The sequence below is a fragment of the Panthera onca genome, chromosome C1 (assembly GCF_046562875.1).
Source record: "Panthera onca isolate mPanOnc1 chromosome C1, mPanOnc1 haplotype 2, whole genome shotgun sequence".
In the NCBI taxonomy this organism is placed as follows: Eukaryota; Metazoa; Chordata; class Mammalia; order Carnivora; family Felidae; genus Panthera; species Panthera onca.
In genome coordinates this window covers 122,599,692-122,618,542 of record NC_138346.1, presented here as the reverse complement: position 1 = coordinate 122,618,542, position 18,851 = coordinate 122,599,692, and the positions used below count along the sequence as shown (strand labels likewise).

Genomic DNA, 18,851 nt, shown 5'->3' with positions numbered 1-18,851 from the left:
CTCAAAACAACTCAGGTATCTTTATGCAGATATCTCTCTTATCATTTGTATTGTTTTATTTTATGCCATAGACATTTTGCTTCTAAACTCCTGCCTTCTTTCACTTATATTACATCTTCATTTTACCCCCCATGGACAGGTCTGAGAGGAAGACAGAAGAAGAGGAAAGCTGGTCACCAGGACACTGTAATGACAATGACACATCAGTAGAGACATAGGCACTTAACAGACCAGGCTGAGAACACACCATTAACAACCCAGACAGAAGTCATCATCTTCCGTCATCAACTGAAATTAAAACGTACCGCCAAGGGGCGCCTGGGTGGCTCAGTCGATTGTGTCCGACACTTGGTTTCAGCTCAGGTCACAATCTCATGGTTCGTGAGATCCAGCCCCGAGTTGGGCTCTGCACTGATAGCACTGTGCCTGCTTGGGTTCCCTCTCTCCCTTTCTCTCTCTGCCCTTTCCAGCTCTTACACGCGTGCGTGCACACACACACTCTCTCTCAAATAATAAATACGTGAAAACTTAAAAATAAATTACCTCCCAAAGAACCGTTTGCTGCTTTGTCTGCAAAAAGTGCCCCGAACAGTAAACCAAAGAGACACAACAGCCTTTAGTGGATTGTCAGAAGACTTCAGGAGGTGTAAATTGTAATTAGCCATATGCCAGACATTCACAGCCCAATAAGAAACATGCCTGATGGTGCAGGATCTCTGTGGCCCAGTTTTTCAGGTCAAAAGCAGAATGGCTGTTGAGGAAGGAATAATCCACAAAGGAAAACTACAACACTACTCCATTCTTCAGCTTCCAACACAACAGATGAGAACTCTTCTGTGTGTGTGTGTGTGTGTGTGTGTGTGTGTGTGTGTGGCTGCAATCATGGGGCTGAGTTATCACATATGCCCGACTAGAGTCTCTCGCTTGGGAGACAGGCAGGGAAGGCCCTATTCAGCTAAAGCCCCAACCTTAAAATCATTGTGGGTCTGGGGGCACATTTACTCTTGTTTACAAAGGAATCAGAGTGCAAATATGTTACAAAGATAATGTTGTTCTATATTAATATTTCCACGCGAGAAAAACATTGTTTAGAGATGGGCCTATAATCCGAGAGGGGTCTCTGGTACTTTTAAAAAACAAAAAGGCCCAAACTTTTGAGAACTTGGTTTTCATCCACTGCTCTACCAACTGTGGACTTTCGCTATGTTCCTTAATCATTTTAAACGTATTATATAACCTCTGGTAGCCCTAATTCATCATATCTATCATGTCGGGGTTGGATTCAGTGATTTGAAAAAAAACCAATGTTCAAAGTATGTGTATGAGTGCACCCTCATTTTCTTGAGAAAAACCATTCACTTCCATTAGATTTGCAAAAGGCCACATGACAAAAAAAAAAAAAAATGGTGAAGGATGCATCTCAAGCCCTGGTAGGAGTGGAAAATGAAACCGATAATATTCAAAATCTTGTGCTAGAATAGGTAATTGACTGGAGGACCTGATTTGCTCTGTTTGGCTAAGGATAAGATACTCTTCTCATGCAAATGAAGACTGAGGAAGAGGAGTTTATATTCTTTCAAATGCATTATGATCTTTTGGCTCAGAATAGCTGTGTGCCAGTAAACCAGGGATTCATTTCGTTCCGAAGATCATGCAGATTCTTTTTGTGAATTTGTGAATTATTGCAACTTTCCACTACGTGACTTTCACTATTGGGAGATAACAAGATTTGGTTACGTTCTTTTTCTTTTTTTTTTTTCTTTTTTTAAGAGCCCGATGTGGGACTTGAACTCATGAACCATGAGATCATGACCTGAACCAAGATCGGATGCTCAACTGACTAAGCCAACCAGGTGCCCTTGGCTACGTTCTTTTTAAAGCAGATAAACACAGGGACAAGAGCCCATAGGCTGAATGATAGACTGGAGAAGATGGGCTGGATTGTAAAGCTTTGCTTATGTTCTAATTGGTTCACATTGTTATGTTTGGATTTGGAGTTGATTTCACGTTCAGATAATGCAGCAAGTGTGCAATTTCCATAGTTGCCAACTCCTCCTCCACCCGTGCCATCCAGAACTGCAGCCAAGAAGGAAGTCTTCTCTGTAATGCAAGCATCCAGGGAGAGGGAGAGGCTCCGATGGTTTAATGCCTCATTCCTCACACCTACAACAATGCCCAGTAGGGAGGAGTTGCTCAAGCCAGCTTGCTGAATGAACCTAATACTTGCATTTTCAGAATGGTTTAGGATTGATGACCTCTCCTGAGATTGAGTAGATCAAGTGTGTCACACTTGGTTCTCTGAAGTCTACTTTGACTTCCTATTATCTGAAAGCAATGTCAATTGCTCGTTTTAACTGGAAGGCCCAGTTGCAGCTAGAATTCTCGATATGCAGGTTATCATCAGTTTTATGCAATACTCAACAGCAAAGGTGGTTTAGACAGTTCCCATGGCCTCCAGATTTTAATCCTGGGCAACTTGGAAGCATTTGTCTGGTAGAGGGTAAATTTTCATCCATCCTACTGAATGCAGTCCCAGTGTATCCCCCCCATGCGGAAAGCAAATTCATCATTTTGGTCTGTATTCCCTTGATGGAGAACTCCCATGGAAGGAATAGTAGCAACCACAGGCACAACAATATGGACATTTCCATTAAAATTGAGCACTCAAGAATGAATTTGTTGGATTCAGTGAATGTCCTACTATCTAAGCTTAGTGCCTCTTGGGACAGCATGGAAACTTGGGCTCTTAGCAAGCAAAACACTCTACTACCTAAATTCAAACATACTTAATGGCTAATTTCCCTCATATTTCATATCCCTCTTCCACAACCTTCTTAATTTTAGACCTCACTCTATTCATCCTCTTTTGTTTTATTGCTAAGGTTTAAGACATGGGAATGGTCAATTTCTCCACATTAATTTAGATTTATTTTAGTATATGTTTGTCACTGACTCACGGATGGTTTTTGAACGAGAGTTGTTAGTTTGGGAGAGTTGTTAGTTTAGTCAACCGATGGAGACATGTCCTTTTCACTGCCAATTCCATTTTCTTTTTGCTTCTCTTCCCTTGGCCCTCGTGCTCCTTCCTCCCAGGAGGAAGGCTTCCTTGTGATCTGGCTATTCCCAACGTATTTGCTGTGTTTCTATCAACTGAATGTTGACAGAGGTAGTTGTACTTTGGCTATCTTTATTAAAGTTTGTTGCTGTGAAATACTAAAAATGAAGGGTTAGCACAGCATGAAGGTTTATGCAAAAGGAAAAATGTTCTTCAGATTTTTAAAAAAGATGGTAATTCTTGGTACATTTAGGTAGGTCTGCAACACTGATTGCCAAGGATCTGAAGCAACACTTGACATATGTGAAGTCTGTTATCTTGCACACCAAATTTCAGTAACCTTCTGGGACATCAGATTACCAATAAAGCAGAAGACATGATACAGTGGTTAGGTGTGCAGCTTTCATAATAATAATGTTAAAAAAAAGGTTATAATGATCAAGTCTATTTGCTTCAAAGCTTTATCTAATTTACCAGATAAAGTTTACCCTTTTTCTTCTCAGATCCCAAACAGTATGTATTTGATAGACACCCTATTCTAAACATTATTTTAATTTTTTATTATTTAAAAAACAACAACAACAACAACAACAACCCAAGATGCTCATTACTCCTGAGTGCTAAAAGAAAGATCCAGGTACTATAAAATTATGGGAGGAAAGGGCTTAAGAAAAAGAAAAATGAGAAAAGAATAGTCCGATGGGGAAAATATGCTCTCAAAATGGAACTCTTTGCTAAGAGCCACAGATGCAATACCTTGAGCCTCAGGAGAGCTTTAATTAGGCCAGCTCTTTCTTCAGCGCATGCTCAGAAGCTCTGGCGCTGACTGTAAATTAGGGCAAGAAAATCCAGCAGGGACCTGGGTGGGTTAAGGGGGAAGGGCAGGATCTTAAAGGGGCAACGACTATTTAAAAGAGCAATGCTGGTCAGCCCCACCATTCCTATTATAGGCCCTGCAGCCCACCACTACCAACCTACTCCACCTTCTGTGTTCCCTATCTCAGTTAATAGCATCTCCATTTTTCCAGTCATCAAGGCCAGAACCATAGGAGTCATTCGTGACTTCTCTTTTGCCTGTGCAAAATGCAGTCGCTATCAATTTTTGAAATTTTACTTTAAATTTGACTTGACTTCTCCATCTATATTATTACTATTCTGGTTTAAGCCCTCAGGCCCTCGTTGGGTCTTGCCTGGGCCCTCACAATTGGTGTTACATGCTTTTAATACTTCTACCAAATCATCTGTTAAAAATCACACTACTCCAGCTTAAAACACTTCAGTGGTTCCCATCACTCGTAGGAAAAAGTTCAAGCTGCTTAGCACTGCATACCTGGCCTTTATCAACCCATCAGACCTCATTTCTGACAACCCCCAGGTTGTACTTTCTTTTCTCATAATAGCCAGCTGCTTTTAGCATAAATATCCAATGGAAGAAAAAATAATATATAAACTTTAAGAGAGTAAGATGAAATCACCCTCTTTCTACTCGACACATTATTTAGCTATCATATAAATACTAATTTATTATTTTTTCATTCTCATACAGGATGATGTCAAAGAAAAACTTCCAAAAGTTAAAAATATAACCCTCTTACCAATAGAGAATGAACCTGTGTCAAAGATTTTATTTTAATTGGTGAAAGGACCAGTACTATGGTAAAGCTCGTTCTAAGAGCAGTTGAGGAACTTGTAATTCCCAGAAAAAAAAAAAAAGAACATTAAAATAGAATTTCTAAATTTGATATAAAACAAGCTAATGTTTTATAGGATAATTAAATAATGGATTATCTTTTCTATTGAACATAATCATTTACACCTATCCCTAACAAAAATCTACAAATTTACATGTAAACACGTAGTCTCTGGACTCTAATCCACAGTAAATACAAAGTTAAACACAAGTCAGTTCTTTTACAGAATTAAATAATCCTAGGGTGGGCCTGTTAAACAACGCTTCATTACCACATTGAAAGGACACACACGGTTCTCTTCTTGCTTTCTTATTATTTCCAAGTGCAGGATAATTTTTCTTAACAATGGAAGGTTTTTATTAAAATACTTCACATGAATCTTCCCCATCCATGTTTTAGCACCACAGCAGTAACTTCTTGAGTCACCTAAAAAAGTTTTCCAGCATATGTAACATCTTTATGTTCTCCTATGTTTTCTCAGATAAAGCTTTCTTAGAATTATGGGAGAGAAAAAAAATTTCCTTTTACCATTCTAGATTCTCTGGCTGGTCTAATAATTAGAGAGATTAACAGGAGAAAAACATTTAATTTCACACCTACAGGGAATATGAATATGAGATCCAAGGACAAGCGAGGCAACTGGGGCTTATATGCTATCCTGAACTAAGGAATGGGATCGGGGCTGGGGCTTCAAAGGGGTGAAGGGTGATTCATAGGACAATATGAAGAGGAGTTGTTTGGTAATTAGATGTTTGTCCTACATTATAGATAAGTCTTTCAGATAAAAAATTATCTCTTGGGGCACCTGGGTGGCTCAGTCGGTTAAGCACCCGACTTTGGCTCAGGTCATGATCTCACAATCTGTGAGTTTGAGCCCTGTGTAGGTCTCTGTGCTGACAGCACAAAGTCTGGAGCCTGCTTTGAGTTCTGTGTCTCCCACTCTCTGCTGCTTCCCTGCTCATGCTCTCTCTCTCTCTCTCTCTCTCTCTCTCTCAAAAATGAATAAACAGTAAAAAAAAAAAAAAAAAAAAGAATGAATGAAAAAAACTATCTCTTAGTAACCAGGTCTCCTATCTAAATTCTTTTAGGTAGTTTAAAGGAGGGGAAAATATTTCTTGAGTCTGCTGTGCCTTTATTGCCTTCAGCTAAAATAGTCAACATGCCAAAGTGACACATTTTAGGGAGACTTGTTCTGAACTCCTTCAGAATCTTGTGTAGGTTCCTATGAGTTTGAAAAGAAAATAGGCATGTTAAATAACTATAAACATTATAGAACAGTATGTAGTTATGAGGATGTTAAAAAATGTAAGTGTAACTACCAAATTAATAATAATAATATAATAACGCACTCTGTAGGTCTCTAAAATAGCAAAAACAGAGAAAGGCAGGATGCAAATGGCTTTCAGACTCCAACAGATGGCCAAGAAGAAAAAAAAAAAAAAGAAGATGGTGAACAGAAAACACTAAATGAAATGGTAGAAAAAAATTCCAAATATATCACTCACAATAAATATAAATGGATTTAACTCACATGTTAAAAGACAAAGACTATCAAAGTGGATGGACAAAAAATCCTCCCTCCATAAACATTTCTAAAACATAGTAAAAACAAAAGGATGAAAAGAAAAAGACTACAAGGAAAATAATATTTAAAAACCCTGATGTTGCAATATTAATATCAAACAAAATAAAAATGAAGACAAAAGCATTAAAAAGAGGAAAGCTATTTTATCACAAGAGGAATGATTCAATTGGTCCTTTTATGTACCTACAGAAATAAAAAGAGAACTTGATAAAAACTCAAAAACAATAAACATTTTGGAAGATTTTGACATGTTTATTAAAAGTTGATATATCCAGTAGTAATACACATTACTTGAATATAATTAACATGATTGATCTAATATATAGAGAATCTTGCACCCAAGCAAATGGAGACTATTTTCAGTACATTCAGTCCATTTTTCTAAAATGACCACATTCTTGGTCACAAGAAACCTCAAGCAATTTCCAAGATTTAATATCATCTTGGTTCACAAAGTATTTAAATTAGTAATCAACAATAAAAGGATGGTTTAAAAATAGCAATAACGTTTACTTGGAAACTAAAAAAAAAGAAAAGAAGGGAGAAAGCATTAACAAATAACTTAGTGGTTTGAAGAGTATATTACAATATCATGGAATATTCAGAACTAAAGACAAGAGAAACCACATCATGACAAAACTTATAGGACAGAGCAAAGAGAAATGCATAGCCTGAAATGTAATTATTCTTTAAAAAGTAAAATTAGGGGAATCTGGGTTTCTCAGTCAGTTAAGCCACCTACTCTTGGTTTTGGCTCAGAACATTATCTCATGGTTCAGTTCGTGAGATCGAGCCCCCTGTCAGGCTCTGATTGCACAGGGCTTGCTTGGGATTCTCTCTCTCCCTCTGTCTCAAAATAAATAAATAAACATTAAAAAGAAAAGTAAAATTTAAAGCAAATAAGCTAAACTTTCAAGTCATGTAGCTAAAAAAGAAATACAGAGTAACAAAAGTAAGTAAGGGTGAAAAGAATTCACATAATCCACAAAATAGAAAACAAAGAAACACAGGAAGAAAAACCATAAAATAAAAACTGGTTCTTTAAAAAAAGAATAGAGAAAAAATTAAAAAAAATAAAGAAAGAATAGAGAAACTCCAGCATGATGGATAAGAATGAGCGATAAAAATAAACAATATTAAGAATGAAAAACAGAGCATCAATGCAACTAGAGCATGAGTTTATAAAACCCTATGAGAACAAGATGAACAAGTTAATTACAAAACCAAAAAAAAAAATCTCGATTAAAATAGAAGCATTTTTTAAATAATACAAGTAATTTAAGAACAGAAAGCCATAAAAATATATCTGATATTTCTATGTATCTCTGTAATACAGGGGTTCGCCCCGGCAAGACAAGCCAATCCAGATGGTTTAAAGGAGAGTCATACCAAACATTTCCAACTCATTTTGCTAAGCTGCTATGATCTTAATGCCAAATGCAAACAGGGACAGTAGGAAGAAAAGAAGACTTAGGCCTATCGCACTCTTTTAGATGTGAAAGCTTAGGTAAAACATTAGCTGGTCACCTCTTCTGTTCACAATGTATTGAGGGTCATGGCCTGGACCAGGGAATACTAGGCAGCTGTTAAAACCAACCTCAGGAGATGCAGGAATGAGGGGACTTAAGGTGGGCGACCCCTCTCTCCGCCCTGCCTCTTCTTCCTCCACCTTTCCCGCCTGGCAAGTGCTGCTTATCCTACAAACACCTTGGCATCCATCATCTCCAGTCTCACAGCTTAACCTTGGCTCTTTATTTCCTTTGTACCTCGTGCGTATTTCTATTTGCAAATGAGTCTCCTGGCTTTGCAAGAATGTGTTTACGTGTGACCCCCACAGCGCTAGCGCAGCGTTGGACCAGAAAGAAAGGCCGGCCAGCCCTCTTCTCCGAAGGCTCTGGCACGCCCCCCAGCCCCCCGATTTATACAAAAGGACAAACAATGCCGAGCCGCCACCAGGTCGCCCGGTAATCGCGCCCCTGCCCCAAGCAGGGCCGGGGATCCGACTGGCAGCCGTTTCCGAGTTTCTCCATCGCCGCGGATGTCTCAGCCCGCGCCCACTTCCTCTTCCCTCGCCCCGCGAGCTGCGCGCACGCCAGCCCCTCTCCCACCCAGATCCCCGACGCGCAGCCCCGCGCCCCGCGCCCCGTGCCCGCCCCCTCCCGGCCCCGCCCCGCCCGCGCACGCGCGCCGCCCCCGCGCCGGCTCTGGCTCTGCCCCCGCCCCCGCCCCACCCCTTCTCTCCCCTCCCCGGCCCCCGCTCCCGCTCCCGCTCCGCGCCACCGGGCCGAGCAGGGGCCGCCGGGCCGGGGCCGCCATGGAGGTGGAGGAGGCGTTTCAGGCGGTGGGGGAGATGGGCATCTACCAGATGTACTTGTGCTTCCTGCTGGCCGTGCTGCTGCAGGTGAGTCCCCCTCCACCCCCAGCGCCCCGCTGCCCCGCCTCCCGCGGATCCCCCGAGGGACCCGGCCGGTCGCCCAGGCTCTGCAAACCCCGGGGGGAGGGAGGGGACCCGAGCCCCCTGCCCCCGTCCCGCGCGAGGGCCGGCCTGGGCCCCAGCACCAGGTCGCCGTCAGGCCTGGTCTTTGGTGCCCGCCCCAGCCTCAGAGCCTGCCCCCTGGGGCTGTTCCGCCAGGCCCACCCACCTGCCACCTCCAGTGGGAGAGGGAGTGGGGGGGGGGGGGTGGTACTTTATCCGCCGACGAGCTGGTTAATCGTAGCGGATGCTGGGTTCTGCGGTTACCTGGGACAACGTCGTGAACGCGTGACGGAATTGTTACTCACCTGCGGCTCTGTCACCTTGGAATCTAGAGCACACAGTGAGCCCCGGTCGCCGCTGACGCTGACGAAGGTCCGACCTAGAGCGGCCTCCTTCAGTTCTGGGTGTCCACTTACCATCTTTTCCTGCATTCCAGGAGGCTTTCTGTTCCAGGTGCTTTCCGTGCATGGGGTTTATTTCTCCCCCGTTCAGGTTCTGCTGGGTCATTCTGCCAGAGGCCAGCCTCGGGCTGAGACTACTATAAATTGAATAATGTCATCTACAATGTATAAGATTCAGTTATAAAGTAGAATCATTTCTTTACTGTACAAAATTCTCCCACACTGCTTGCCCACCCCAGCCCAAAAATGTGGGTTTAGTATGCTCAAGGTCGCTATAGATACACTTTGCCAGGCAAGAGTTACTCTTCCTTTGCCAGCCTAAATGGCCCATTTAATGACATCAGTTACCTCTCCCAATATTCTAAAGGCGTTTCATTCACAAATTCTTGATTAGTATCTACTGTGAGCCCTCATTTTACTACTCCTTCATTCAGCACATATTTAATGATGCCTACTATTTGCTTAGCAGGGGCTACCGTGGTGGGCAAATCAAAGCCCCTTTCCCCCCAGAAGACCCCCATTCTAGTGGGGGGGGGGGTGGGTGAGGCAGGCAGACAGTTCAATAAGTACAGTTAGTGTGCGATGATAATTATCCCGAGGAAAGTACAGGGAAGTCGTGAGTATAACCACCAGTTGCTTGAAACTGGCATAAGGCAACTGCTCAACAGGAAGGTAGGGGGTGGGGGAGGGTAAGAGTTGCCTTACTGATTCTGTTTTCCATTAAAATGTTTGCAAGTTCAGTTGTTTTTATCTCCAGCCAGAAGAGCTGTTCAAACGATGGACTGATAGATGACGTCAGTCCTTTTTTTAGCAAAGCAAGTTTTCAGTTCACAAATATTCAGGATTCTGAAGTTCTTTAAGTTCGGTGTTTCAGCTTTAACTGTAATTTTCCTGTGGGGAAAAAGTACTTCCTAAATCACAAAACAGTATTTAATACAGAGAGTATTTCATTGTACCCATGATGCCTGATGTTCATTTAGAATACTTTTTCTTTGAGAAAACTCTTTCCTCTTCTAACCAAGAATTACAGGAATATAATTCCTTTTCTGAACAATCCCGTCCCCCCATGCCTATACTCCACCTGCTGTCATTATCTTGTTACAGGCCTAGCTAGGTGTCTGCCTATTTAGAATAAGTTTGTCTTGAGGGAGTGCAGCACTAAAAAGGCCACTGTTCTGGGGCCCCTAGGTGGCTCAGTCAGTTAAGTGTCCCACTCTTGATTTTGGCTCAGGTCACGATCTCATGGTTCGTGGGTTTGAGCCCTTTGTCAGGCTCTGTGCTGATATGGAGGAATCTGCTTGGGATTCTCTCTCTCTCTCTCTCTCTCTCTCTCTCTCTGTCTATCTTCCTCTCTCTCTGCCCCTCTCCTGCTTGCATGCTCTCTCTAAATAAATAAATAAATAAAAACTTAAAAAAAAAAAAAAGGGCCACGGTTCTGGGTTCGAGACCTATTGTTTTTCTCATTTACTTTTATTTATGGTTGACCCAGTTGGTTTGAGTTTAGTACCAAAGAGCTCTAAGCCTGTGACCATGATTGTTCACTGATCCCTGCCTGACATGTGGTCAGTATTTGCCATTGAAGAACCAGGTCTTATGAGTATTGGGAGTGAGTGACTGTTTATCTTGTAGGTGTGGACTGGGAGGCACCCTGTAGCTGTGTCTGTCCCAACAATGCCTCAGTCCAGGCAGAAGTGAATCCTTCATAGTGGTACATATTCATGAGTATTCAACTGCCCCATTGATATTCATGATAAAGGTGGTCTTGGGGTCACCCAAAGCTATTTTGGATATGAAAGTGGACATCACCAAAGACTTCTCTACCAAGTCACTTGTTGGAGATGGTTTTGGTTTGGGATGGCCTATGGAGTGGGAATACTAGGAGCCCCATTACACAATTATAATATGATGCTTTCATCATCTTGTGAAAGTTGCTTCTTCCAGCAAAGGAAGAAAGTAGGAAGCCCTTTTCAGAGCTGGCTTAGATGGGAAGTTGATGTTTGCTTCAAAAATCAAAGCCCTGGGCACCTGGGTGACTCAGTCAGTTAAGTGTCTGACTCTTGATTTTGGCCCAGGCTCAGGTCAGGATCTCACAGTTCGTGGGTTCGAGCCCCACGTCAGGCTCCACACCAACAGTGCAGAGCCTGCTTGAGATTCTCTCTGTCTCTCTCCCTGCTCCTTCTCTCAAAAATAAACTCAAAAGAAAAAAAAAAAAGAAAAGAAACCAGAGCCCTGGGGTGCCAGGCTGTCTCAGTCAGTGGAGTGTATGACTCTTGATCTTGGTGTTGGGAGTTTGAGCCCATGTTGGGTATAGAGATTACTTTAAAAAATCTTAAAGAGCACTGGGTGTTATATAGAAACCAATTTGACAATAAACTTCATATATTGAAAAAAAAAAAAAAACCAAAAAAAAAATTAAAAAAATAAAAAATCTTAAAAACAAAACCAAAAACAACAATGACAAAAACCCTCAAAAAAACCAAAATCCTGGTCTACTGTTGCCCAAGGAACATGCAGACCCACCTGCACAGCAGCGCTAGCAGAAAGAGAGCCCTGTACACAGTAGGCGGGACTCCCAGAGAGAGGGACAGCCAGACAGGGAGCCACTGCTGAAGCAAGAGCCTTTTCTGCATCTGCAGTGTGGCAATGACCGACCCCAGTCGAGAAACACAGAACTAGAAGGGACAGAGATGGCAAATTCAGATCTTTGCATTTTCTTCTATCTGGGTTTTATTATTATTATTATTATTATTATTATTATTAATGGTTTTAACCCCCCCTTACTTCGAACATCCAAGTTCAAACTAAAAGGACAAAAGCACATCACAAAGCCAACTCGGAAGGTCTTTAGGTTAACCGTTTTTGTGGATTGTGGGTACCATCAGGTAGTGCTCGCAAGTTACCTCAATATCCGCTTGCCTTTAGCAAGGTGACTTCTGGCCACACACTCTGCAAACACAACCTTTAGAATCTCTATAGTGGTCACCTTTCAGGTACATAAAGGATTGATGCAGATTTTGTAGATCTCCCTTCTTATGCTGATGAAAATGCCCCTGACAAGAGTGATAGGCGGTTTGAAAGTAGATAAGCAGGAAGCTAGAGGAAAAGGGATTGCCACAGGTAAAAATCGTTGTCTCATGAACGCGCAGCAATGTTCACAATTCTGTAGTTAGAAAAACTCTTACTGTCCAAATATAGGTGCCCTCCCTTGGACAAGAGCTATCTGTGGTATTGAAATGTGAATAATTCTGTGTGCTTTATTTCTGTTTCTATTTTCTGGTAGTGATTCAGAGCCGATGCTGTCATCGTCATTTGTGTTTGCGTACGTGTGTGTTTGTTTGCCAGGCTGTCTGGAGGAAGAAGGTTGGAATACAGTTCTTTGTTTTTTGAGCCCTTTAGATGCAAAGTGAAAATGGAACCCACTTCTTTGTGTTCTAAGCCGTCGACTCCAGCTCCTTCATTTTCCCGGGGATCATGCGTCACAGATTGTAGTATAATTTGCACAGGATTTAAAACATCCATGAGCCAAAGGGAACATGTAACCTGTAACAGGCATTAGTTTCTCCAGCAAAAGTGTGATGTCATCGTGGACCTCAGCTTGAGGTACAGTCTTCAGGTGTTCTGGAACGCATTATTTTAATGTAAACTCTTAATAACCCCAATCTTATTTATCAACCCTGGGGTTACCATTGCCTTCAGATCATTCACGCAATAAACATCCTTTCATGGTGTTTTAGAAAGCAGAATGACTGACCAGGTATTGTGCAGAAGAGGAAACTGTGATAGTCAACACAGGAAAAGATGTTTACCTTCAGTGGTCACCTGGGACGGGCGTATTAAAATGACTATGAAATATCATTTCACACTGAATAGATGAGCAGACATTAAATAGTCTAACAGTACAGGTGTGCTGAAAAAGAGGAGCGGGAACTGTGCTGTTCAGAGAATAATTTGGCACGGTCTAGTAAAATTGAAACCCAGCTTTTAGATTCCTAGGTGTACGTCCTCCAACGTTCCTTGAACACGTGCATGAAGATATGGCTCAGATGTTTACTGCAGCACTGTTTGTAATAATAAAAATTAGTAACCACCTTAGCGACTCCCAAAAAGGGACCAGGTAATCAAAATGTGGCATAAATTTGATGGGCTGTAACAGGTTGGCGTGAATGAACCAGATCGATAAACAACTACAGGAATGAATTTCTAAAACACGGTGTTACATGAAAAAAATAACAAGTGTGATATATACAATATGACACAAAAGTCTTACTAAAAATTGTAAAAATATCGGGGCTCCTGGGTGACTCAGTCAGTGGGTTGAGCGCCTCACTCTTGATTTTGGCTCAGGTCATGGACCCAGGGTCGTGGGATCAAGCCCTCCGCTTAGTACAGAGCCTGCCTCAGATTCTCAGTCTCTCTCCCTCTGCCCCTTTCCCCTACTTGCATGCACGCTCTCTCTCTCTCTCTCTCTCTAAAATAAAATCTGAAAAAATTGTCAAAATACAGGAAACTGTACCGTATTTGGTTTATCAGTGTATATGGACAATGTAGCAGTATAAACATATGGGGTAGAAGGCTCCACACCCAATCCATCAGATTGGTTACCTCCAGGGAAGGAAGGAGGGGTGGGGGTGAGGGGGGTACAGAAGAGATTTGCTCTGTATTCATAATACCGTATTTTAAAAATCTGAAGCAAATATAATAAAATGTAGCTTGTTAATTGTGATGGTGGGTTCCTGAACTTTATTTTGTTTTGCTTCTCTGTGTTAAAAAAAAAAACAAAAAAACAAGAGTGTGGCATAGAAAAGATCGGCATACTGAGAAGCAAATGCTACAGTTCACTTCATTAGAGTAACCGTCCACCCTTCTCCTGCCATCCCTTTAACCAGTTAGCGCTGTCAACTGTGGTCTATGAATTTCACACTTAAGAGAATGAGGTAGAGAGAGTTTTGTTCAGGGTGCGCTCTTGAACTTTGTGTAGAACACTGTCACAGGGAATGTCTCCTATGTGCTTGCATTTGCCTCCCAGTCCTAATCTCCCCAGGAGATTCGTGGAAAGACTTCTTTTTTTTTTTTTTTTTTTTTTTTTTTTTTAACGTTTATTTATTTTTGAGACAGAGAGAGACAGAGCATGAACGGGGGAGGGTCACAGAGAGAGGGAGACACAGAATCCGAAACGGGCTGCAGGCTCTGAGCTGTCACCTCAGAGCCCCACGCGGGCTCGAACTCACGGAGTGTGAGATCGTGACCTGAGCCGAAGTCGGCCGCTCAACCGACTGAGCCACCCAGGCGCCCAGAAAGACTTCTTTTGATGAGGTATCGCTGAGGTGGTTCCAACCCCTCAACCTTAAGCAAGTAATGAAGTTCGTAGGGCAGACATTAGGGAAGACCTCACTGTGTTGGTCATTGAGACCAGCCCTTGTGCCTCAGGAGAGTCTCACCACCACCAGGGGTTCAGCCGTGATGACAACACCCGGCATGAGAGCCGCTCTATCATGACTCCAGAACACGTGAGCATCTACCAGGTTCTCTGTTAGTTTGGGCAAGTTTTACGCCGCCCTTACCCTCAGATTTAGTTGTGTCTGCCCTCAGACGGTGGCCGTGAGTTTGGGTGATAATCCGGGGAACCTTTGTTGGTGGAATATTCCATCACTTTAGGTAAGTGGGGCGCTTCCTAAAGAGACCATGGCTACACTTGCCCCCTAGTACGTCCTCAGGAAAGCTGTTGTCTGTAGACAGACACTGCCCCCTGGCGTAAAGCAGGTGAAGTTGCAAATCAGCCAGACCAGATTTCCATCCGGGGAGGTTATGGAAATACAGGGAGCCTCTGGGAGGTTTAGGGAGCCCCTTTGAGCCTCGGGCATCTGAAGAATTGGGATGTGCCTTAGAAAGCAACTGGCTCAACACCCCCACAGCACCCACATCTCTAGCAGCATGCCTGCTGGGGCCACACACAGCACAGCTACTCAGCATGTGCCCTGACAGAGAAGGTCACACACACACACACACACACACACACACACACACACACACACGTCATTAAAAATGTGAAGATAGACAATGTGTGGCAGAACGCTAGACTCTCTGAATGCCGTGACCCTCTGCTCTGAGATGGCTGAGACAGCTTCAGTAGGGGACCCCTCAGTCGTTTGTGTACTCTGGGAAGTGGCTGGATCACGAAAGTGTAATTCATTTGTTTTGCAAGTTCAGGATTTCTTCAAGTTGCCCAATGCCCGGCAGTTAGTTGGCGTTGTGTCAATTTCACCTTGAGGTTTTCGGAACACGAGCTTGGCCCTTCACCACGGTCAAAGCCTGCCTTATAAGGGAGAGCTGGCCAACCCCAAGATACGCACAACTCAGGAAGCTCATCTCTGACTCCCTTAACCAACCGTTCGGGCAGAAATTAGCATCTGCATTTAGGGGAGTTGTATGAGGCTCAACAAGGAGTATATGGGGATTGTAGCAAAAAGAGAAAACATAGAAAAGAGAAAAGGGAAAGAATCACCAGAACTTGGACCACTCAGACATGAAACACACTCACATGTTGGTGGATTGTCTTCCAGACTTTTAGTTATACAAACATGTACATTTGCCTAATTTTTGCATAAATTTGTATCTTAACCTCAATTTTTGTCTGTCAGCAATATCGTGCATGCCTTGCTGCAGTCATAAATGAACAACCACATATTTTATAATGGCTGTAGCAGTGTAGCAATGTGTGGCTGTACCAGAACTTGCCTATTCCATTATCTCTTGTTGCAAACATAGGCTGGTTGGTTCCTCTCTTTCGGAGTTCTGAAACCCATGCTTTGGGCCATTGTCCGGCTCTGGTCTGCACTTCTCCTGGTTGGCTGTTGGCCACTCTTCCTAAGCTCAAATTTCTCCTGACTCCATTGCTCACACCCTCTCCAGATGTTCTTTGGTCCCACTTTATGGATGGAATAGAAGTACAAACTTCCTAAACATCTCCTTTCTTTTGGTTTGAAATTAACGTTTACCCTTACCTGTCATTACATCTCTTCAGAGTGTCCAGGAGGAAGACAGCTCAACCTTCCTTCCAGGGACATCCTCTCACCTTTGTTCTTGATTCCTTATTACTCTCTCAGTCGTTTCTAATCTTCCATCTTTCTGCATTCTCTCATGTCCCAAAGGGTGGCCTGCATATGGTAGATCTAGGTGGTCTGTGGAAATTATATTGAATAGCATTAGCTTATAAAGTGAGAGAGTTAGTCCCTTTTCAGTTCTTCCTTAATCTTTCTTTAATTACAATTTTTAAATGTTTATTTATTTTTGAGAGAGAGAGAGAGAGAGAGACAGAGCGTGAGCAGGGGAGAGGTAGAAAGAGAGAGGGAGACACAGAATCCGAAGCAGGCTCCAGGCTCCGAGCCGTCAGCACAGAGCCCGACGCAGGGCTCGAACCCACGGACTGCGAGATCATGACCTGAGCCATAGTTGGACCCTCAACCGACTGAGCCACCCAGGTGCCCTGATCTTTCTTTTATCTAAGAAGAAAATCTCATTTGGTGCTAGCAGTTCTCAAAACTTTTGCAACTATTTCTGTTTTAGCAAAGGAAATGAACTAGAAGTAAGAATTAAAGAAGGCTCAGAGGGGCGCCTGGGTGGCTCAGTCGGTTGAGCATCCGACTTCAGCTCAGGTCACGATCTCGCGGTCCGTGAGTTCGAGCCCCACGTCGGGCTCTGGGCTGATGGCTCAGAGCCTGGAGCCTGCTTCCAATTCTGTGTCTCCCTCTCTCTCTGCCCCTCCCCCATTCATGCTCTGTCTCTCTCTGTCTCAAAAATAAATAAACGTTAAAAAAAATTAAAAAAAAAAACAAGGCTCAGAGTTCAGACTTGGGCAGAAAACCTTACCTAGTTGAAATTTAATAACATTATTCTTTTTTTATGGTAGTGGTCATTTTATTTTCAAAGAAACATTTCACATGAAACACAGAGACTAATATCGCAAACATACCTGTGCCTACTTCTAGATTTGACAAGTGCTAATATTGTGCCATATTTGCTGAAGGTGGTGTGAGTTGTAGTTCAACCCGAGAGGCAGAAAGCAGAACTCCTGGGATGGGGACACGTGTGTGTGTGTGTGTGTGTGTGTGTGTGTGTGTGTGTGTGGTATGTATTCATATGTGTATGATTATACACATAATCAGTGAATAATTTGTCACAGAGATTTGACCACGCACAATTGCGAGAGTTGGTTAAGCCGTCCCTGTAAGGCTGTTGTCTTTGTGTCTGATGTTGGAGCTTGACGTCTGCAGGGAAGGCAGTCTGGAAGGGAAAGTATGGTCTGGAAGCCATCCGAATTGATGGGAATCTGTGCTGTTCTCACTGCCTCCAACCTTGATGAAGCAACTGCCTTTCATCTTGGAAAACACATACTTGGCCCGGGAGTCAGAGATGCTGAGGGAGGGTCCAGGGGAACGTGGATCCGTTGCAGGCCCAGCTGTTGTGCTCTACCAGCAGAGCGAGCCAGCAAAGAAGTGGCAAAGAAAGGCAAAAAACACCTTTCCCAGCCTTCTGAGCATAAAAAAACAAGATGGCTGCTCCTTTGCTTTCACCCTCTCTCCCCAAATCCTGCCTGAAAATATCTCTTGTGGCCCGTCTTAAGTAAAAACACACTAGCCAACACTTGGCATTATGACATGGTGTTTATTTTGATAGTTCCATCTGTCTGGTCGTATTTCTATTGATATAAAATTTTATTTCTTTGCAAATTCACTTAAGTTAAAAATTTTGAACTGAATTTTCAAAGGGCATATCTGATAAAGGGTTAGTATCCAAAATATATAAAGAACTTACAAAACTCAACACCCCCAAAATGAATAATCCAATTAAAAAATGGGCAGAAGACATGAATAGACATTTTTCCAAAGAAGACTATACAGATGGTCAACACACATATGAAAAGATGCTCAGCATCACTCATCATCAGGGAAATACAAATCAAAACTACATGAGATATCACCTTACACCTGTCAGAATGACTGAAATCAGCATAAGAAACAACAGGTGTTGGCAAGGATGTGAAGAAAAAGGAACCCTCTTGCACTGTTGGTGGGAATGCAGACTGGTGCAGCCACTATGGAGAACAGTATGGAGGTTCCTCAAGAAGTTAAAAATAGAACCAGCCTATGATCCAGCAATCGTACTACTAGGTATTTACTCAAAGAATACAAAAATACTAATTCGAAGGGATACATGTACCCCGATGTTTACAGCAGCATTATTGTGGGAACAGCCCAAGTGTCCATCGATGGATGAATGGATAAAGATGCGGCATATATATACAATGCAATATTATTCAGCCACAAAAAAGAATGAGATCTTGTCATCTGTGATGATGTGGTTGGAGCTGGAGAGCACAATGCTAAGTGAAATTAAGTCAGAGAAAGACAAATACCATGTAATTTCACTCATTTGATATCAGATCAATTTCACCTCTTTGTTTCTGAACTGTTTTCTTTTTAAAAATTTTTAATCGTTTAATTGTAATTCCAGGATAGTTAACATACAGTGTCTTTATCCATTCATCTGGACACTGGGGCCGCCTCCATAGTTTGGCTATTGTAAATGAATGCTGCAGTAAAATTTAAGAAAAGTGAAATTTAAGAAACGAAACAAGCAAAGGGGA

General features: G+C 42.6%; 1 protein-coding gene across 2 annotated transcripts in view; it reads left to right on the top strand.

The window, feature by feature from the left end:
* Positions 1 to 8,561: 8,561 nt before the first annotated feature.
* The window catches only part of SLC22A15 (solute carrier family 22 member 15), an 81,565-nt gene continuing 71,275 nt past the window's right edge, over positions 8,562 to 18,851 (top strand). For both annotated transcript variants that reach the window (XR_009607870.3, XM_060625503.3), the window contains exon 1: positions 8,562 to 8,732. Coding sequence is in view for 1 of the 2 variants with exons in the window: in XM_060625503.3 (XP_060481486.1) it covers positions 8,646 to 8,732 (87 nt within the window). In the remaining variant the exon portion in view is untranslated. The remainder of the gene's footprint in view (positions 8,733 to 18,851) is intronic.